Genomic DNA, 21,981 nt, shown 5'->3' with positions numbered 1-21,981 from the left:
TCCTGAACCAGCAGTGAGAGTCTTTACTGTCTGAGCCACCAGAGAAGCATGTATACATGTTTAGTTGCTCAGTGGTATCTGACTCTTTGCGACCCCATGGACTGTAGCCTGCCAGGCTCCTCTGTTTATGGGATTTTCCAGACAAGAATACTGGAGTGGGTTGACATGTCCATGTTCTTCTCCATGTATTTCTTTTTTGAACTGTAGTGAGAGTGACCAGTGTTATCTCATTTCCTCACTTCTCCAATCCGGGATCCAGCCTAATCTAACTATTATTCATAGTCTGCATACAGCGTATACTTTCTTATATATATATCATTGCCCCCATCACTTGGAATGCCACACTTCACCTCCCTAAACCTCTAACTTCCATCCTTTGAAACAGTATGCATTCATCAGCGATTAGTTCAAATATACCCATTTCTTGGATAAAACATTTCCCTGCGGAAAAAAAGTTTCTTCTGTCCACAGCAGCTACAACAACAGCATTTACATATTGGTTATGAATCATGTACCATGCTTATATTTGATCTCAATTCAGTCCTCAAAATAACCATATGACATCAATGCTATCTTTAATCACATTTTACAAATAAGAAAACCGAGACACAGAGGTTAAGTCACTTGTGCAGAATAACTAAGCTAGTTCTGATGGTTCATTATATATATGGTACATATTATCATTATGATCATGAAAAGAGGAAACTAGATTATTTATTTTTACCCCAAACAAACAAAAAAATAAATAAACTGATTAATACTCAGGGGTTGAGAACTTTCAGTTAATGGATTAAAATTCCTGAGTTTAAAATCCTCTCCAGGTCCAAGTTTGGTCAAAAGTATAAGGCATTGCTACTTGAACTTTAATTTCAGGAAGTGGGCATGCAGGAAGTGTTTTGGAGACAGTTTTTTCAAGATGAAATCTAATAACTATGTCTGAACCCTGCACCTCACTTGAAGCTGGCTACACCTGTTCAGAGTCAAAGTGGCTGGCAGTATTAACAATCTTTGTCCTTTGCACAGAGGCAGATCCACCCCAGTTACTGAGACTATAACCCAAACCACTGGACTTGAATACAGCACTTGCATATGTGCAGTTTTCTGGAGATAAGCTTCATACTGTGTGCCCGATTGCCCAGAGGGGTCACTCTTTTAGGGGTGTCATGGAGCAAAAGAGCTCCATGGCTATGAAGGTGAAAGAAGAAATTTCTGAAAATATGAAAAGTATCTGTGGTATGGTGGAATAGTTCTCCGTGGATTTAAATAGAGCTGTTTATTTCTTTTGGAGAGCATGGGTTTGATGAGTGGGTGTCCCTATATGTCAATGGCGCCATTGTCCTTAGAGTATGAAGATAGTCAGGAACTCAAGAGACTTGCCTGTCCCTTCCCTTTCCCCAACACACTTGAACCTGAGACTTAGACAAATGGAGTGACTTATGCAAAACCACACAGTCCAGAGCAGGGAGAAACAAGAACCCAATTCTCATTCCATTTCATGGTCCCTCCACATTCGTTCACATAGTGTTAGTCGCTCAGTCATGTTCGACTCTTTGTGACCCCATGGACTGTAGCCCACCAGGCTTCCCTGTCCATGGAAATCTGCAGGCAGGAATACTGGAGTGGGTAGCCTTTCCCTTCTCCAGGGAATCTTCCTGATCCAGGGAATGAACCTGGGTTTCCTGCATTGCGGGCAGATTCTTTACCCTCTGAGCCACCAGGGAAGCCCCTAGTTCACATAACATCCTATCGAATGATGACCGTTACAGCGAAAGGTCCACACAGAAACTCAATATCCACACATGACTAGTGGAAGCAATGCTTTGTCATTTGACTCCAGTGAATTTTGTATAAGAAATTATCCTTTCTAACACTTTCTCTGATTCCCAGATTTACAACATTCTCTTTCCATAAGAAAAGAACTGAATGGATTTAACTAGACTTACTGTGGTGTTCGTTTCACAGCATATCAGTTCAGTTCGGTTGCTCAGTCATGTCTGAGTCTTTGTAAGTCGGACATGACTCTTCACAAGATATACAAATATTGAATCATTATGTTATATACCTAAGCCTAATATAATGTTGTATGTTAATTATACTTAAAAAATAAAATAATTGTATACCTTTCCCACTAAAGATGGAAAAAGGAGAGTTAAGCTGACTTTACTTGGTGTTTTAATTTTTTTTTGCTATTACATATGTTTCATCTTCAATTTCTGTCTCCTATCTACCCCCAAATACCTCAGATCACCATCAGGATACCAACCAAGTAGTAGAAAATGGAATAAACACAAGGGTTACTGTCTTGGGGAAGTAATAATCACCATGTCACAGTGTGTTAGAATTTACACAGTGTATATATCTCATTTGAACCTATACTTCTCTATAGGAGTAAGAAATTATAATCTTCATTTTACAGACAAAAGAACCATGGTTTTCTGATAAGAAGATGATCCCCTGAAGTGGAATAGTTTTTGTCTAACTCTGGATTTTAGGGTGGTAAATATGGGGACTAAAGTCTTTGGGGGATCCAAATGCAAGAAACATTCTTCCTGCCAACATTAACTAACCAGATGCATTTATGCATACATGCTACACAGCAATTAGAGAGACAGATGCATATATCCACAGTATCATCATTTCTGCACAGTGTATCTGAAACATGTTGAAGTTTTGCTCTTACCTGGGAGAAAATTGAGGTATGAAGAGCATGGGATTTGTCCTTGCTCATGTGATAAGTGACAAGTTACATCAAAGAGAACTATCACTCTATGGTGTAGAAATGTTCTTCCTAGTGATGTGTTAATTTTAGCAAAATATTACCATAATGAAGCAGCATATTTAACTCATGGAGGTTTTTTATGGTAGTACTCTGTATGTGCAAAGCAAAATCTGATAGTATCTCCAGCAGAGCCCCCCTCCCCCCTGCCTTTTAAAATAAAGAACTTCAAGAGCAGAGTGGGAGAGTTTTAATGATAAAAATATAGAGTCGGATAACTGTCATCTTTAACTGAGGATAAGCTCCACTTCTCAGTTGCTCAACCTCTAAAAAAAAAACTCCAATTCTTAAGAAATTTAAGATACTTTAGGATCTAAAATAATGCTAGATATCATTAGAAAACTCCTTATTCCTCTTATGATCATTTTATGTTGGTACATAACTTTTTCCAGAATTCTTCTAAAGGATCACTATTTTTAATTAAGCTGAATTGTGAATGAAGTGCAAAGCGCTGTGCATGCAGTCTGCCCTTGAGATATTTCATTTTGAAAAAATCCCAGATTAGAGGTGAGGAGATTAGAGTTGAAGGAAAATTTACAAGGCATCAGTCTAATCTTCTACTCTGGGTAGGACTGCCATTAAAAACATATCTGAAAGGAAACAAGGCAGAATCTCTAAGAATCTGACCAATGACAGGGACCTCACTCCACTCAGTGGTCTACCCTCTGTTCAGCAGTTCTCATCACTTTATAGTTCTTCCTTATTTTGAATAAAAATCTAACCATTCTTTTGTCCAGACCAGACTCCCAAGTGGCGCAAAGTCTCCTCTTTCTTCACATGTGATTTTTGAAGACTTGTTTCCTTGCTTTTGTTCTTCAGATAAGCACCCTCAGTTCCTATAATGTGTCTTCCTCTATCTGGGGTTCAGACCCATCAGTATCATCCTTGACTAAGAAGTTATTATGCTCTCAACTTATTATAGTTTCCTAGTGTCCCCTTTCTCCAGTACTCTTGCCTGGAGAATCCCATGGATGGAGGAGCCTGGTAGGCCGCAGTCTATGGGGTCGCTAAGAGTCAGACACGACTGAGCGACTTCACTTTCACTTTTCACTTTCATGCATTGGAGGAGGAAATGGCAACCCACTCCAGTGTTCTTGCCTGGAGAATCCCAGGGACGGGGGAGCCTGGTGGGCTGCCGTCTATGGGGTCGCACAGAGTCGGACATGATTGAAGTGACTTAGCAGCAGCAGTGTCCCTTTTAAAACGCACACTTGGAGTTTATGCCACCTTTGGTAAACTTCAGACCTTGTTGCTGATGAGAAATGTCCCTTGCCTGATATGACTAGCCCTCCCCTGCTCACTGGGCTCTGTCAGTGACAGGGGGTCTGTGCTCCGAGGACCTACCTTCGCCAAGGTCTCATCATCCAGGTGATTCTTCTGAATCACATGTTGAAGTGCAAAATAAATTTTTTCCTGAAGCTTCTGGACCTTCCTTGGTTCTATCAGCCAGGCTCGGTCTAAGAAAGGAAAAGGGTGGGTAAGAAGGGAACAGAAGGTAAGCTTCGTTGTATTTTACCTTCCTATGTAAGTGCTGAGATTTAGACCTAACTCAAATTAGTCTAAATTGCTTCTGAAGACATGTAATTATTTTTCTAAAACAAATAGTTTATAAGTAATGCCATGAGGACAGTAATGTACAAAACACTTACAGGAAATCAGGGTGGAGGTAAGGACACAGTGATTCAAAGACACTCTATGTGTCTTACTGTTTGTGACAGTTTACATCTCTAACTCATTCCCTGGACATATGCTTAGATTTTCTTTCAAAGTGTAAGTTAATGATTTGTAAAGAAATGAATTATAGAAGTGAAGAAAATCTATTGTAAAGGAGCATTTTTGGTATTCAGGATCTCCCTTCTTTTTTATAAGCTGTTATATTTTATATACTATTGACATGAATCAACATAAAAATTAATCCTGTGTCCTCTTTTTCTATATTGAATGTTTAAATAATGGATAGGATAATCCCTCCTTTCCTTTAGCCTTTCCTACTTTCTTTTTTCTTTCCTCCCTCCCTCCCTTTCTTTAATTTTGTTCTTCTTTCTTCCCAGATGCTTTATACTGTGGTGACAAAATTCAGTCCAGCATCAATGCCTTAGGTTGAAACTTCAGTGAAGAGACACCCACAGTGTCCAAATGCTGAACAAATACTCATGGAAAAGAACTTCACATGATCCTTCTGAACACAGTTCAGGTCAGGTGAGAAACTCGATTCTGTAATCCTAGACAGGGCCAGGACAAGTCTAGCCAACAGTTAAGCAAACCCTTACGTAAGTGAGCACAAAAACCTTTAGTGACCATTGTCAATCAGAATACATTAAGTTTCCCTGCTTCTCCCTTCCCTAAACCATCCGGAGCTGAATAGACAGTAACTATTATGGCAAGAACCTGGGCGGAAGGGTGTGTCTGGCATGAGATGGAGCCTCTACAGACGGGAATACTGTCTTTCCTCTTTGAATATGGCACTATGCCAAGGTGGCAAACATGGTATCTTGGAGTTGCTTCTAGAAGCCTCTGAGTGTGGGTCTGTGAGCAGGGCTGGAAGATTCCCCACCGGGTAGAATAAGCTAAACCTCATGCTTTGCTTCCAAACTCTGGAATTTGATGGCTTTAGCATATTCTTCCTAGAAAAAGGCTCATAGTTCAGCTGATTTTTCACTCATAAGAAGCACATTTGCCTTTCAAATGGGGAAATTATCTTCATGGATTGTTTAGATTTGATATATTATGTCTTAAATATTTGCTGCTAGGAATTTACTGATTTGCCACACACATACCTAAGAGGACAGTGAATTTTGTATTGCTTCCTTTGAGGAAGTAGGAATCAGAGTGAAACCACCTGCCTCATCACAGACCTGCAGGCTCAATCTTCTACTGAACTATAATTGATGGGAAGAAGCAAATGCAATGAGAAAATGGCAGGCGGAAAATTATTTGGCATTTGGTTGCTACCAGAAATAAATCTTTCTTGTCACTTCTTTCATTTATCTTTGTGCTGCCAAGTCTGGAAAACCTTCTAGGGTTAAAAAAAAAAAGGGAAAAGCTTGGAGGAGCAACTTTATTTTAGACAGAGCCACGAAAGAAACTGTTAGTAATAATATGCCAATTGATAACTAACTTCCATTTTTGATAAAGTGATAAAAAACAGAACCAAATTTTTAAAATCATTAAAAAATTTAAAAATAAGTAATAAAGTCTACCGGATACAAAGTGTAAAGGCTGTATTATGGCTACACATAGCTAGAGTGATATGTCAACAAGTCCCATCACCAGGAAGATTAATTTCTTCCAGCCTCACTGAAAAATGTGTTAGGTGTAAGAAAAGAGAAAAGAGCAAGTCTCTAGAGATAAATGGTTTATAGAAGGAATGAGTCTCTTGACCATAAAATGACCAGGAATGTGTCTTTCTTTCTATAGAGAACTGTTAACGACACTGCTATTCCTTGACCTCAAATCTAACCCAACAGATGACTGAATGAGCAGCTCTGACTTTTCATTCTGGTTGAGGAAGGAACCATGCATTTATGAGGATTCTATACAGTTTCAAACTGGCACATGATTTTAAAAAGAATTTCAATGACTATAGTGCTATTTGATCTATAAATGTCACACCTTACCTGCTTTGAAAACTTTCCGCTGTTGGTTGCGTTTCAGAGCTAGACTGGGTCTTTATTATTATGAAACTCAACCCTCTTTGCAGGTGAGGAAACTGAGATTCTGAGGGGTCAAGTGTTTAAGGTCACCCAGATACTTGGTGATAGAACCTGTTCTAGAGTGTCTACCACCACATCAGAGGTTCTTTCTTTTCCAGTCTTTAGTAGGACCATTTTTTCCTCTGCTGCCCTTACCTCCTTTTAAAACTTCTAATATTGCTTTAAACAACAACAGGGAGGCGCCAGCATTTGCCTGAAGTAAGAATGCTAACAATAATTTGGATAGAAAGGCCAGTGAAACAGATATTTAAAGAAAAGAAAGTACTTGTTTTAATCCTTATGCTGGCTTGTTCATTCAGGTATATTTCTAAGCCTCACCTTATTGGACATTTTTTCTATGTCCTTTATTCTTAAAATCAAAATAGAACTTGGTTATAATTCAGGCCACTATTTGTCTTCATTTATCCCTTAAGAAATGATGATGCTTTTCTGAATCCGGAGTCAACCTTACCACACACCCTATTCTTGCATTTCAGACGAAATGGATCATTCAAATTAACGTAAGGGTACTTTTCTTTGAATTATCCAAAAATATTACAAGCTTGCTAAAGAAAATATAGTTCTTTGAAAGTTTCTCCGGAGAACCTTGGCTTGGGTAGGTGCGATTCATGTTAAAGATAGCAAACAGGTTTTTTTTTTTTTTTTTTTAAATGGTAAGCACTTCAGACCTCCCTACCTGGAGATATCAGAACAGCAGAGGAGAACAAAGCAATCTCTTCCTCAGTCAGCTGCAAGGAACACAAATTCTTTGCAAAGTCAAATGCTTCATTCACTAAGTCATCAGAACCTATAAAAGAAGGCAAATCAAGTGAAAATACTTGAATAGAATGGTATAACAGTAACAAAAAGTCCCATAATCAAGAAATTATTCAAGGTCTTGCATAGTAAGCACACAGAAAAAAATATTTCCAAGTTCCTGGCCAGAAGAAGTGATTTGTGCTCTGCTGTGTGCTTAGTCACTCAGTTGTGTCTGACTCTTTGGGACCCCATGAACCCACCAGGCTCCTCTGTCCATGGGATTCTCCAGGCAAAAATGCTGAAATGGGTAGCCATTCCCTTCTCCAGGGGAATCTTCCCAACCCAGGGATCAGACCCCCATCTCTGGTGCCTCCTGCATTGCAGGTGGATTCTTCACCTGCTGAACCATCAGGAAAACCTGAGAAGTGATTTGGTGATGATTGTGAGTGAGGAAAGTGGGCAATGTCTTGACCAGATAATGAAAGTCAAAATTACCAATGAAGGGCAGATAGAGACAGTGTGCGCCCATTGTAATACCCAACTGGGACTATATAACCCCACTCTAATCTTGTAAATGTGAAATTAGTTCCAACTGAAAAACTTTAAATTAGCGATCTGAGGATCCTTTAGTACAGAGATAGCATTCATGGAAAACCTAAAATATTATGTATAATGGGCCAAGGGCTGTCATTTTTAGTGACACTTATAGGATGTCACTGGTGATGTAGGATGTCCATGGGCCTCACACTAAGAGAACGGAGATAAAGTGCCTGTAATTTCCTGGAAATTTGACTGAGGAGCAAACATTCATTCCTTTTTATGAACGACTTGCAGGTCAGGTGCTTAGCCATTGTGGATCCTCACAAAACCATGCTTCATCCCTACACTGATCCTTGGTAAATGTTTATTTTATGAAGCTGGAAATAGACCCAGGTTGCTTGCCAATGTTTTTCCTCCTTTCTTGAAAATCTAGCTTTGGAGATGACATGGATGTGTATCAGCTACAGGAGGGAAACACTGCCGGCCCTGGTGGACTTGCTGTTGGCTACCATATCAGCTAACAGCACAAAAGGTGAAAGGGAAGTGGCCTTCTTTGATGTCTGTGGGCAGGATATGGAACAAATGACACTGCCAATAGTTAAAACCTTTCCTGGCATCAGTCCATCTTTGCTAACATTCTTATCCACCCCGTACACTGATGACTGGAAGTGAATGACACACTTCCAGAGACTGACTCTATCCTGCCCTCCCACAAGAATGGTCTGGGGATCATTTAGGGCTAGTTGGCACACATGCTGTTTGTGCTCTCAGAACTTCATGAATTAACAGGGAGAACCCATGACTCTGGCTGCAAAACAAGTGAAAGAGTTCCTCCTGTAAACATCTTAGTTCATGATTATAAACTTGCATAAGAAACTTAAGAGATCACCCATGGACCACCAGTGGTCTATACAATAAACTTTGTGAAGCAGTAAGCTAGAAAGTAAAAGAAAACCTGATCCTATAAAGAGTGCTTAAAATGCATCCCAGGTCTTTAGAATCAGTTTTCATTGACTTCTGAATGAAACATGGTTGGTATCAAGAGGGCCTAGTTCAGTTCAGTTCAGTTCACTCGCTCAATCCTGTCCGACTCTGCGACCCCATGAATCGCAGCACGCCAGGCCTCCCTTGTCCATTACCATCTCCCGGAGTTCACTCAGACTCACGTCCATCGAGTCCGTGATGCCATCCAGCCATCTCATCCTTGGTGATCCCCTTCTCCTCCTGCCCCCAGTCCCTCCTAGCATCAGAGTCCTTTCCAATGAGTCAATTCTTTGCATGAGGTGGCCAAAGTACTGGAGCTTCAACTTTAGCATCATTCCTTTCAAAGAAATACCAGGGCTGATCTCCTTCAGAATGGACTGGTTGGATCTCCTTGCAGTCCGAAGGACTCTCAAGAGTCTTCTCCAACACCACAGTTCAAAAGCATCAATTCTTTGGCACTCAGCCTTATTCACAGTCCAACTCTCACATCCATACATGACCACAGGAAAAACCATAGCCTTGAGTAGATGGACCTTAGTCGGCAAAGTAATGTCTCTGCTTTTGAATATGCTATCTAGGTTGGTCATAACTTTTCTTCCAAGGAGTAAGCGTCCTTTAATTTCATAGCTGCAGTCAACATCTGCAGTGATTTTGGAGCCCAGAAAAATAAAGTCTGACACTGTTTCCTCATCTATTTGCCATGAAGTGATGGGACCAGATGCCGTGATCTTCGTTTTCTGAATGTTGAACTTTAAGCCAACTTTTTCACTCTCCTCTTTCACTTTCATCAAGAGGCTTTTTAGCTCCTCTTCACTTTCTGCCATAAGGGTGGTGTCATCTGCATATCTGAGGTTATTGATATTTCTCCCGGCGATCTTGATTCCAGCTTGTGTTTCTTCCAACCCAGCGTTTCTCATGATGTACTCTGCATATAAGTTAAATAACCAGGGTGACAATATACAGCCTTGACGTACTCCTTTTCCTATTTGGAACCAGTCTGTTGTTCCATGTTCGGTTCTAACTGTTGCTTCCTGACCTGCATATAGGTTTCTCAAGAGGCAGGTCAGGTGGTCTGGTATTCCCATCTCTTTCAGAATTTTCCACAGTTTATTGTGACCCACACAGTCAAAGGCTTTGGCATAGTCAATAAAGCAGAAATAGATGTTTTTCTGGAACTCTCTTGCTTTTTCCATGATCCAGCGGATGTTGGCAATTTGATCTTTGGTTCCTCTGCCTTTTCTAAAACCAGCTTGAACATCAGGGAGTTCGTGGTTCACGTATTGCTGAAGCCTGGCTTGGAGAATTTTGAGCATTACTTTACTAGCATGTGAGATGAGTGCAATTGTGCGGTAGCTTGAGCATTCTTTTGCATTGCCTTTCTTTGGAATTGGAATGAAAACTGACCTTTTCCAATCCTGTGGCCACTGCTGAGTTTTCCAAATTTGCTGGCATATTGAGTGCAACACTTTCACAGCATCATCTTTCAGGATTTGAAACAGCTCAACTGGAATTCCATCACCTTCACTAGCTTTGTTCGTAGTGATGCTTCCTAAGGCCCACTTGACTTCACATTCCAGGATGTCTGGCTCTAGATGAGTGATCACATCATCATGATTATCTGGGTCATGAAGATCTTTTTTGTACAGTTCTTCCGTGTATTCTTGCCACCTCTTCTTAATATCTTCTGCTTCTGTTAGGTCCATACCATTTCTGTCCTTTATCGAGCCCATCTTTGCATGAAATGTTCCCTTGGTATCTCTAATTTTCTTGAAGAGATCTCTAGTCTTTCCCATTCTGTTCTTTTCCTCTATTTCTTTGCATTGATCGCTGAAGAAGGCCTTCTTATCTCTTCTTGCTATTCTTTGGAACTCTCCATTCAGATGCTTATATCTTTCCTTTTCTCCTTTGCTTTTCGCCTCTCTTCTTTTCACAGCTATTTGTAAGGCCTCTCCAGACAGCCATTTTGCTTTTTTGCATTTCTTTTCCATGGGGATGGTCTTGATCCCTGTCTCCTGTACAATGTCACGAACCTCATTCCATAGTTCATCAGGCACTCTATCTATCAGATCTAGACCCTTAAATCTATTTCTCACTTCCACTGTATAATCACAAGGGATTTGATTTAGGTCATACCTGAATGGTCTAGCAGTTTTCCCTACTTTCTTCAATTTGAGTCTGAATTTGGTAATAAGGAGTTCATGATCTGAGCCACAGTCAGCTCTTGGTCTTGTTTTTGTTGACTGTATAGAGCTTCTCCATCTTTGGCTGCAAAGAATATGTTTCCTTCCTTCTTTTGATATTTGGAGGCACAGTTGTAAGATCAGAGGAGTTAGATGAAACATTGGAGGCTCACCTATTACAACCCTTATTGAATAATGAGATACTAGTTCTCATTAGAGAATCAGGACATTTCTTTTACCAGTTATAATCTAAGTGGAGAAACTGATGGTAGCTAATAAAACTGATGGTAGCTAATAAAACTGAACTCACCTAAGGCCTTGAACATCTGCATTCCTCCATATTTTCCTTCAAACAGAACAGTGTTGTTTAATGGGTTGAAGGCACGACACATTCTCACTAAAACCACTTCCAAGCAACCTATGAGAAAAAAAGTTATGTATATATACACAATAATAAAGACCTTACTACTGCATGTAGGTCAGGAAACATCAAAAAACTTTAAAATACACACAGACTCATAGACATACACATTCAGAAACACCTCAAGATTCCTTCCCAAGTAAAAAAGAACTATGTTAGAAATAAAGCTCTTGATGCATATGTGAGGAATGAAAGCTAAAACATACTTTAAAGGTGACTAAAATGGAGGGCAACACTGTTTTCTTTGGAAGCAAGCATTCTGCCCTCCTCCCGCCCATTTTTGACCAGTATTAAAGTTAGTTTCAAATTCACAGGTGATGATAAGCGGCCCAGAAAGAAGCTTTGTGGCAGGCAACTCCAATCTGTTAACTTTTTGTAGAAGTTTTGGTATTGGGAAAACTTGCACGCTACTTCAGTTTTTAACACAGTCTGTTTATATTTCTGCATATGATGACTTAAGGACACCTTCAGGATGTTTTCTGGGGCATCGTTTGTGTATTCATGCCTTTGACACAAGGGTTTCTTAAAGAGGTCAAACAAGTCTTGGCAAAATACTGAGCATTATCCACTCCAGGGAGCTATAATCAACATTCACAGATAGTTTATTGAAGGTTTATTGAAATCCCATCAAGAAGTAGCCTGTTCAACCCTGATGGGCCTAACATTTCTGAATTTTCTGGTAGACCAGCAGTGGCAGGGCCCTTGTCTGTAGCCATAGGCAATTGTGGCCTATTTTACTCACTGTTATATCTTCAGAACCTGGAAGAGTCTCTGGCACATAGTAGACGCTTAATAAATCTTTATTAAATGAGTTAGTTCACTACTTCTGCTTGTCCCTCTGAATACTTACTGACATCCCGAGGAACGACTGCATGGGGCTTTTGCCCCCCAGTGGGTTGGAAGGTGACATCCACAGTCAGAAGTCACACATTTGCATGAGAACGTCACACACACACACGTTCTATACCCGTGTGGTGCCCCGAGGTATCCCTGGTGCCTTTCTTAATCTGGTATCTTATTTCTTTGTTCTGCTGATTTCTCGGCTTTCTCTCATATGTCACCTTAGCATAGGGGCTTACGCATTGGGAATTCACAAATATTAATGGACATAATACTTTTCTGACTAAAGTGATAATAGGAACCACTTATTCAGTATCTACAATATGGAAGGCACTTTACTGACATTCCGTGTCTCCTACCCTTAAACCAAAGTGGATTTCATCACGGCCTTGACTTATTAGTCAGGTGGAAATAACACTCTGAGACTTTGGAAGCTACGTCTGTCTTGCTCTGTTGAAATGCTAACTTTTGAAACCCAGCAACCATGCTGTGAGAAAGTCCAAGCAGTCTGTGGAGGGGCTCACATGGATAGGAACTGAGGCCCTTCAGCCTGAAGCCTTGACTGAACTCTGAGCTGTCAACTTGTTGGCACAAACTGCCAGCCCTGTGCATGAGCCAGCGTGAAAGTGGGTCCTCCTGCCCTCAGTCAGGTTGCCTTGGTGAACACCACAGGAAGCAGAGACAAGCCATCTCTCGCTGAGAACTGCTCAGATCAGCTTTGGGAGCAAAATGAATTATTATTGTTGTTTGAACTAAGTTTTAGGGTGATTTTTAATCCAGCAACAAATACATCAAGTTCACCTTTGAGTCAAGATTTGCACCTCCTTTTTAATCATTTGGTAAAGAAGCAGCAATAACTTAGAATAATTATTTTATCTGACTCAAGTTCAAAAGCCAGCTTTGCCAGGTACTGGCTATGTGGTATTGAACACAGCCCTTCAGTTCTTCGAATCTTTGCCTCCTCATTTATAAGATGGAAACTGTATTGAGCACATGAGATTAAAAGAAGTCATAGGTAAACATAAACATGTATATGTGCGCTATTACATATATAAAATTATGTTATTGTTATTTGCTGTAGCCCTTTGTGCAAACACCAGAGTGGTTCTTATTTTCTATTTTCAAAGGGGGCCGAGAAAGACAAGTAAGTAGTTTTCCTGCTTGGGTAATGGCAGCTGCAAAGTGAACCCCGTGCAGTTTCTTGAGGTGCTTCCTAAGTGACTGTGCGTGTGTCAGGGAGTATGTGGGAGAGAAGGGGGAGCAAAGATTAGAGTAGAGTGAGTTTCTCACAGTATATTCTTGCTGCAGGCTATCCTCATTAAAATGATTGGAAATGACCACAGAGGCAGAGCTCAGCCAGCCTGGATTCCAGCCCCTCAACAGAAGGCAAGTAGTACATTTTAGAGCCAGCTCAGCAATTCAGCCACCTTGACACGCTAATTACTTGCACTGCCTGTCAAGCTGGGTATCTCAACCTCCGCAATTAATAGCTCCACTTTCAATAAGCAAAATTGTATTTGACTTCAAAGGCGAGCTGAATGAGTATCAGGGCATTTTTATTACTGAGTGTTTCCTTTGGGAGTTGGTTGACAGTGTGGGTGGTAAAAATGAGCTACATAGCAGATGGAGGATTTTCTAGAACCAACCTCAGCTAAGGGTGGACCACATCCTGGTCTAAAATAGACCCCCTTCCGCCCAGCAATGAATCTTCTTGCTTACCTGACTTAAGAAGTAGGATTTGATCATTTTGACAGAGTTCCATGAAGCCTGTTATTCGCTTTGCAAACTCTACCACATACTGGATGGCGTGAGTTATCTGGATGGCACATTGCTGCCACAGTGCTTCCCTGGACTTCAAGAGAGAAAACACAGAATGTACATGGAGCCAAGAACAACTTGAAGACTCAGTGAAATACTCAAGGTTGCTCTAACCGGCGCTTACCTGTCACTTGGGGGTTCATGGTGGGAATTCACCCCCCTTTAGAAGAGAGGCGATATTTTCTAAGATGTTGTTCTGATTTATTTGAACCTTGATACACCACAATTATCAAAGTACTGAAGCTAAAATAATGGAAATATTGCAATAGTACATAAAGATCGATATTTACAGGTTTTTTCAATGTGTATCCGACTGAAACATTTGCAATATTTTATGTTGTGTTCTTCTCCCAGAACTTATGGAGACTGCTTTTGGGTACAAAAAGAATTTCAATGGAAAAGACATCAGATCAAATTACTCTCTTAAGTAAAACAGAATCCGGAAATGTCTTTTGATCCTTGGGTTATTTTCTTTGGAAATCCAAGTACGTTAATTCTGTTTTTTTTATTGACTGTAATAATACCTATGCTTTTGTCTCCTTATTCATATAAAAATGGTAACATTTAATTGTTCCACTGGAGAAAAATCAGTATGTTATAGTCATATATTTAGATAAAGATATATTTATAAATTTTACTAAAAGTTAATTTACTGGTAGATTTTGTGATTGTGGATCTCAGTCTTGTAAATAATGTAAGTCAAAACAACAACAACAAATTCCTTCTCTTAAAACCTTCTCTAATGTACACAAAATAATCAAAATAATAATAATTATAATAAAAACAACATCCCAATTATAATAATGTGGGATGAGTTCTTCCTTTTTCCTCTGGTCATTTTTTAACATGTAGGGCAAGAAGAAAACATTCAGAATGTGTTGTTTCATATTTTTCTAGAGTAAGTTTGCAAATATTACTGCTATGATTTTCAACTGCTCTCGTTCCTTGCCTGGACCAAGGAAGCCACCAAGAGATGTCCTAACATCATCCAATGTGGGCCCAGTCTCCTCTGTCACTTGAGTAGGGCACTGGTTTTCAATCAGAGCAGTTTTGCCTCCAGATTTGGCAATATCTGGACACGTTCTGGTTGTCGCAACTACGTGGGAGGGCGTGCTACTGGCAGCTAGTAGGTAGAGACCAAAGATGATCCCTACAGTGTGCAGGGCAGTCCTTACAGCAAAGAACTGTCCAGTCTGAAACGTCAATAGGGCTGAGGCTGAAAAAGTCAGAGAAGTCACAGAAAACCCTTTAGTTTCCCAGAATACCTTGCTTTGATACGCTTTAATCTCTTCATAGGTGTGGGTCTGCCATGCCAGCTGGTGTAGCTCCTCCATGGTATACTGACATGTCTCCAAATGGGACTTAATGATGTTCTGTGCAATTCGATCTATGAGAAAGAAGATCACTTTGAGGGTTTGTGAATAAAATCCCACTCTGCTGAAGGACAGAGAAGGCAATGGCACCCCACTCCAGTACTCTTGCATGGAAAATTCCATGGATGGAGCAGCCTGGTAGGCTGCAGTCCATGGGGTCGGGAAGAGTCGGACACGACTGAAGAAGCCGCAGCAGCAGGAGCTGCTGAAGGAAACCTGCTCTTAATGTGTTTCCTGAAGGAATGCATTTTGAAGATACTCCACTTATATGAGCGTATCTTTAGCACTACTATCTATTTACACATCTCCAGACAAACTCTTTATTGCTCCCCCCCCCCAAATATCATGCTTTTAATAAAAATTAACTGCCTTCTCCTCCTCTTTTTGGTCACAAAACTGGGGTCTTAAAGTTATAGTGTTCAAATAAGTATTTATTTTTGAAATAGATACAAATTACCATGTTTCTTGCTTTTTGGCCTGAAAGTCTGCTAGCAGTCTTGTGACATTTGCTATACTGTAACAATTGGTTTAAGTTCCAAATACTTTAAAATATTTTGAAAATCACTAGATCACCAGTGTTTATCTCAGAAAGGAGAAGTTGAAATATAAATGTTTTGCTTATATTTTAAAAAGGGAGGATTTAACAATAATCTAAAAACATAGTTTTCTATAGAGCAAAGAGAAGAAAATAGGGAGTGGGCAAGGATAGAAGTCCGATTTCTCCAATAGTATTAATTTTGTGGATTTGACTTTGGAATCATGTAGATATCTTCCATAAATAATAGGAGAGGGAGATGAAATAATATTGACTCATGAGGTGATAATTTTGAAGTTAGGTCATTAGTATCTTTATATTCTTTCAAATTTTTCATAAGATAAAGTTTTTTTTCTGAAAAAGTTAAAAAAGAGAAAATAGTTTTATTCATAAAAACATAGAAATAAACACAATCAATCTTGCTGGGGCATTTAGTCCAAATGAGTTATATATGGCATTGTATCTTAAATAGTGATCATTTTGAGTTTCAAGGTATGAAAGTTGAGTCACAGCACCAGACACAAGAGTTCTATCTAACAACCTGCAGTGAGTTCCTGAAGTTGGATGGAGCTGGAAGAAGGTCCCCTCATAATCCCTTCTGCTATTTGAACACATGAAGGTGACATCTTGAGAAACCAAAGTATGTTAGTCACTCAGTTCTGTCTAACTCTTTGTGACCCCATGGATTGTAGCCCACTAGGCTCCTCTGTCCACAGAATTCTCCAGGCAAGAATACAGGAATGGATAGCCATTTCCTTCTCCAGGAGGTCTTCCTGACCCAGGGATCAAACCCGGGTCTCCTGCCTTGCAGGTGGATTCTTTACCATCTGAGCCACCAGGGAATCCCTTGGGAAATCAGAGTACTTAGGAATTCTGTAAGTGGGATATGAGTAAAATGAAGATGAGCGACTTTTCTTCCTAGCAACTGCTCTTGGCTCCTATGGAAGTGGAGTTTCTCTTGTCTTGCAGGCTGTGCCATTTTAAATGCAATTTCTGTCTTTTTAAGTAGCTATATTTCATTTCTTCTGCAGAAGTCTCAAAGCAGTACTTAGGTACCTTTTTTTTTTTTTTTACCTCGCTAAGCTTCTGATTTATATGGCATGAAATAAATTGAGTTTTACTAATGTAGAGAATTAAAAAGGTAAGCTTAAGTTTCTAATGAACCTTCCAAATAAAAAATCTCATATAGCCATTGCCTGGCACATTATATACACTGAATAAATGGTAGCCACAATTGTCATTATTGGGACATTCTACATAGTTTTTCATCAGGGAAGCAATCTGACCATACAATGGAGACAAAACAGAGATATTTAATTTTGGAATCAGTGCTACTGAAGGAAGATATTTCAATATTTATTAGAGTTGTTCAGTCAGAACCATAAGCTGATGGATATAGAAGATGCTACAAAATTCTAACTTATGATTATTGTTATGCTCTATTGGATTCAGCATTGAGCATTTCTAGATTTTCATTGCTTATCATATTATAAAGATCCTTTCTTTAAAAAAATCCTATATTCAAAATTTTATTGAACATCCTCCTATGTTGTAAAACAGGGCAGGAAATATTCTATACATCATATTAAAATAGATTGGCATGTCATGGTTCATCATTTTTCAATTTCACTTGGGCAGTCTAATTACTAAGACTCTTAAAAAAAACATATCTATTCCTCAGTAGGTATATAATGAAAACATAAGATTTTTATGGCTCTATAGTTTTCAAACCTTTATCTTCTCGGTGTAGCCTGTTTTCATTTTCAAAGATATACGATTTGTCAGTAATTTACAGGCTTCAGGGTTTATAAGCAAAATTACAATTGCACTCAAAATTGCACTGTGAAAAACTTTTTATCTGTTCTTTTACAACATTTCCTGAGAATTCTTGGCCAAAGGTTAAGAATTCTCTAGCTCTCTGCCACCAAAATTTAGGCTTCTACGGGATATGAGAGAAGTGAACATAATAAACACATGGACAGATTAAGCAAAATGGAAAGTGAACTCCACATGGATGCTTTAGGACTCAGCTCAAATAGGAATGGCTTGTGTCCTCAGGTAGGATAGCTAACTGCCATGACACTTAATTCTCACTCAACCAGGCCTTACTTCCGGTCAGGCTCACATTGTGCTTATTTGAGTGGATGTTTTTACACACTTCCAGATTATAAATTCTTCAAGAACTGGACTGCAGAACCCAACATAGTGCTTTCATATATTCATTCACATGCTCACACATGGTTTTTGAGGCAGTATTACATGCCTGGCTAAGATACAGAGTGTAAAAAATGACATTCTTTTTTTGTAAAGGATCTTATAATAATATCTTGTCATATCGTGATATAAAAAATACCATGAGTTATTGTGGGAGCCCAAAGAAGAAAATGTCTAACTTAGTCTGAGGAAGGCAGAAAAACTTCCATAGAGAAGATGCCTGTTGACCTGGGTCTGAACAGGAGCTTGTCACATAAAGAGAGAGACAGACCTGAGGTAGAAGGGATGATGGAAAGGCACAGAGAGAAAACTAGCTCTGAGCTGGATAACTGCTGACATTATACTTTACATCTTTACAATCTTTACCTTTTACAAACAATTTCCCTTTGATTGAGGAAAAAAGTGAGGTTCAGAAAGAGTGAGTGACTTTAGACCCATTTTCACAAAGGTAACAAATGGTGTTTTGAAATCAGCTCTGTCTTTCCCAGCAAAACATCTATATTGTTGGCAGTGTAGAGTGCATGAAGAGATGAAAAGAAGGGAAAAAGAGACTAGAGATGGACACTGTGACTGGAGATGGAGCAGCTGAGTAAGCCAGGCCAAAGGGTTCGAATTTTATCTTGTAGCAATTCAGAGTTAGTGGAAGCTGTGAGGCAGGAGAGTGACACGGTCGGTCTTCTGTTTTTAAAGGGTTATCCTGGCCACGGCAAAGCAGATGAGACGGCACTATGGAGTGAGTGAGATTAATCAGGCTGTTGTGAAAAATACAGGCAATGTGACGGGTTTCTGGACAAGGCGAGAATGACAGAGAAAGAGTGGAGGGGCTAAATTTAGGACAGTTCTGAAGAAGGATGCACAGGATCAGCAAGGGGAGTGTGTGTGTGTGTGTGTGTGTGTGCACGTGCGCATGAGAGAGAGAGAGAACATTACAGTAGGTACTCAGCCAATGTTTAGTTAGTAAAGATAATGTTGAAAATATCCATCTATCCATTCATCCCCTCGTTTTCTGCTTTATTTGACAAAGGATTTTAGTAAGCTAAGACTGACCCTTTGTTGGATGATCTTAAAGCATTAGCACTCACGACAGCTTTGAAGTCAAACAGTAAACATGAGTGTTTATTTCCCGTACCCTCATGGTGAGAAATACAAGGCAGATCTCTTTCTGACATAAGACCTGTATCAATAAAGGCCAAGACACAGTAGCAGCAGGAGCAGGAGCAGTCCTTTTCCACTTCCTTCCTCGGGTCTGCAGATCAAAGGTGAGCCCTGTGCAAAAGCCAGATTGACCCTCTCAAGGCTCAGCAGGGGGTGGGTGAGGTCTGTATAAACCACACAAGTAAAGCTAGACTTGGTGCCTAGGGAGCAAGGCCAGAAGACTCATTCAGTCCATTAGAAAGATGCATGACCATCAGAGGAGATGGTTTGTTTGGACTGAGAGTCTGCTGTTGTGAAATGGGGAGAAGGATTTAAAAAGAGGGGACAAAGGAAGAGACAATGAATACAGTATGCAAAGTTCCTGTTGGACGCCAAAGGAACTTTCAAGAGTCCTTGCCTGGAAAAATAGAAAAGGTAAGAGTAAACAGTATGATCTCAAGGGACCAACCACGTGAGAAAGTCCAGACAAAGAGACTGAAGTAAACGAGCAGGGGATGCGGAATCTTTCTGGGCAATCACACATCCTTCATCCATTTCCCTGACTTGGACTGCAGTTGCTTCTCAAAGCCCAGGTTTGGTCAGATCCTTTAACCAGCTTGGGTTGCAGACCGCACATGCTGAGAAAGGAGTCGGCTCACACTATGCTGGGATATTGGGTCCACAGATGTATGGCCCCAATGACTGAATAATAGGAAATTCTACCACCTTCAGAGATGATGCCCCTGGACTATACTCTCCTCTCCCTGAGACCAGGGATGAGGCTAGAGATTTCTTAAGTGGATCTGAAAATGCAACTCCATCTTCTCAGTAGTTAAGATTTGGTTTATGTCAATGAGACAAAGGTTTGTCCATTTCACTAAGAGTACGTGGGCTGCTTTGATAGTTAATAAAATGATATCAAGGAATGAGAAAAACAATTTCATATGTTCAGTCCAAGTCATTCCTTTCCAATTAGGAAGTGAGAAAAGTAAATATTGATGCTGGCAAGGAAAAACTGGGTGTATAATTACAAATTAATAGTAAGTCCACCTTTCTCATTTTTTCTTTGCTAATTAAAAAAAAAAATCTTGCTCTCATTTACTCTCTCATCTCTTTTTTTTTTTCCCCATAAAATTCCTGTTTTATTTTTAGACTTTTACTGTTACACTTTCCTTGAAGGAAGGCTTATTAGAACCCAAGACTGAAAACCAATTAATAGAATTTGTAACTTCACGTGTTAAGTATCTTTACAAGATACAAAAGACAATATTTCAAATGAAAGAATAATCCTATAAATTTTAAAATAATGGATACAGAGATATGTTTATGGCATAGATTGTGGTGATAGTTTCATGGGTGTATATTAACCTCCAAACTAATTAAATTGTATGCATTAAATATGAACAGATTTTTGTATGTCAATTATTACCTTAATAAAGAGATTTAAGAAATAACTGATGCAGGCAAATGTATTTTATAATTTTTTGATGAAAAATACTGTTAAATTTGCTACACTTCCCTAGAAGCTTTAGGAGTAATCTTAGATCCACTTATGAGCAAAAAGAAGAGAGAAAGTAAGTTTTTGAAGGGGAAACTGGAATAAAATTGATAGTAATTCTCAATAGGGTGTGCAAAAATTATAGAACACTGGATCTGGAACTAACTTCCTTCCTCTATTTCCAAAAGGACTGTATCTAAATAATTCCAGAAGTTAGTTGGGTCACCTATCTGTCTCTGAAACTGTAAAGTTTCCCTCCCCTACCCCAATCCCAGTCAATCTTCATTGTGATCTGTGGAATAAATCAAAGAAGTATGAAAAAAGTCCCTCCTGAAGGTATTTACAAATGGTTGGGATGGACATGAGACACACAGGTCAATGGATTTAAAAGTTTTATCATATCAGACAGTATAAAACAATATTTGAAGTAATGTTTAAAGAAATATATGAAAAATAACTTTTATTATGTATTAATCCATATAGTAAAGCAAAGTTTGGAAAGAAGTAATTTAAATTACCTAGTACTATGTAGAAAAAAGGCTACATCTGCTTATTTTGGTGAGAAGTAAGTAAACTGACAAGTAAGGTGACAATTTCTTGTTTATAACTGCAATATCATAAAATGAGGACCAGCTTGCAGCTACTAAAATAGCAAGTGACCTTCTGCATCTCTGATTTCAACCACTCAGCGGGTTTTTTCCACCAAAGGGGCTTATTTTAGCTCTCACTCGACATTTCAGCAAATGGTGTGCTCCAAAGGCTACAGTGTCTCAGACACGGATTGCACGGGTGGTTTCATTAGAATCCCACATCCTGGGAGCAGGGAAAGTTGAGTATATCTTTAAAAACTGCTGCTTTCGGTGTTATTACCAAGAGCACCCGTGGCCCAACTGTATCAAGGCGAGAAAGCTGAGGCTCAAAGCTATATTTAGTACTAGAGGGAGTTGCATCTGAACTTCCTAATTCTTTCTCTTCCTCCTTTTTTTTTTCTCATGAGAAAGGATGGTTTCTTCTTTGTGAACTATAGCCCCTATTCATTCTTCTCCATAAGGAATTAAACGAAAAAAAAAAAAAAACTTGGAAGTATTCTTCTTAAAATACTATATATCAGCCTCAATCGAAATGATTAATGAATTTTTAATTTATCACTTGCCTTAAGGATCTAGAGAACTGCTCAATTCCCTGTTTAGTTTATACTACTAGTGTGGAAGTGGAAT

General features: G+C 39.3%; 1 protein-coding gene across 1 annotated transcript in view; it reads right to left on the bottom strand.

Annotated features, from left to right (window-relative positions):
* RORB (RAR related orphan receptor B) overlaps positions 1–21,981 on the bottom strand; it is an 84,534-nt gene that overhangs the window by 13,694 nt on the left and 48,859 nt on the right. Inside the window, exons 5-9 of the mRNA XM_018052768.1 lie at positions 15,276–15,397; positions 13,912–14,044; positions 11,242–11,349; positions 7,166–7,276; positions 4,121–4,233 (exon numbers count right to left, since the gene is read on the bottom strand). Coding sequence (XP_017908257.1) covers positions 4,121–4,233; positions 7,166–7,276; positions 11,242–11,349; positions 13,912–14,044; positions 15,276–15,397 — 587 coding nt within the window. The remainder of the gene's footprint in view (positions 1–4,120; positions 4,234–7,165; positions 7,277–11,241; positions 11,350–13,911; positions 14,045–15,275; positions 15,398–21,981) is intronic.

The sequence above is a fragment of the Capra hircus genome, chromosome 8 (assembly GCF_001704415.2).
Source record: "Capra hircus breed San Clemente chromosome 8, ASM170441v1, whole genome shotgun sequence".
NCBI classification, from domain to species: Eukaryota; Metazoa; Chordata; class Mammalia; order Artiodactyla; family Bovidae; genus Capra; species Capra hircus.
This window is presented reverse-complemented; position numbering and strand designations above follow the sequence as displayed.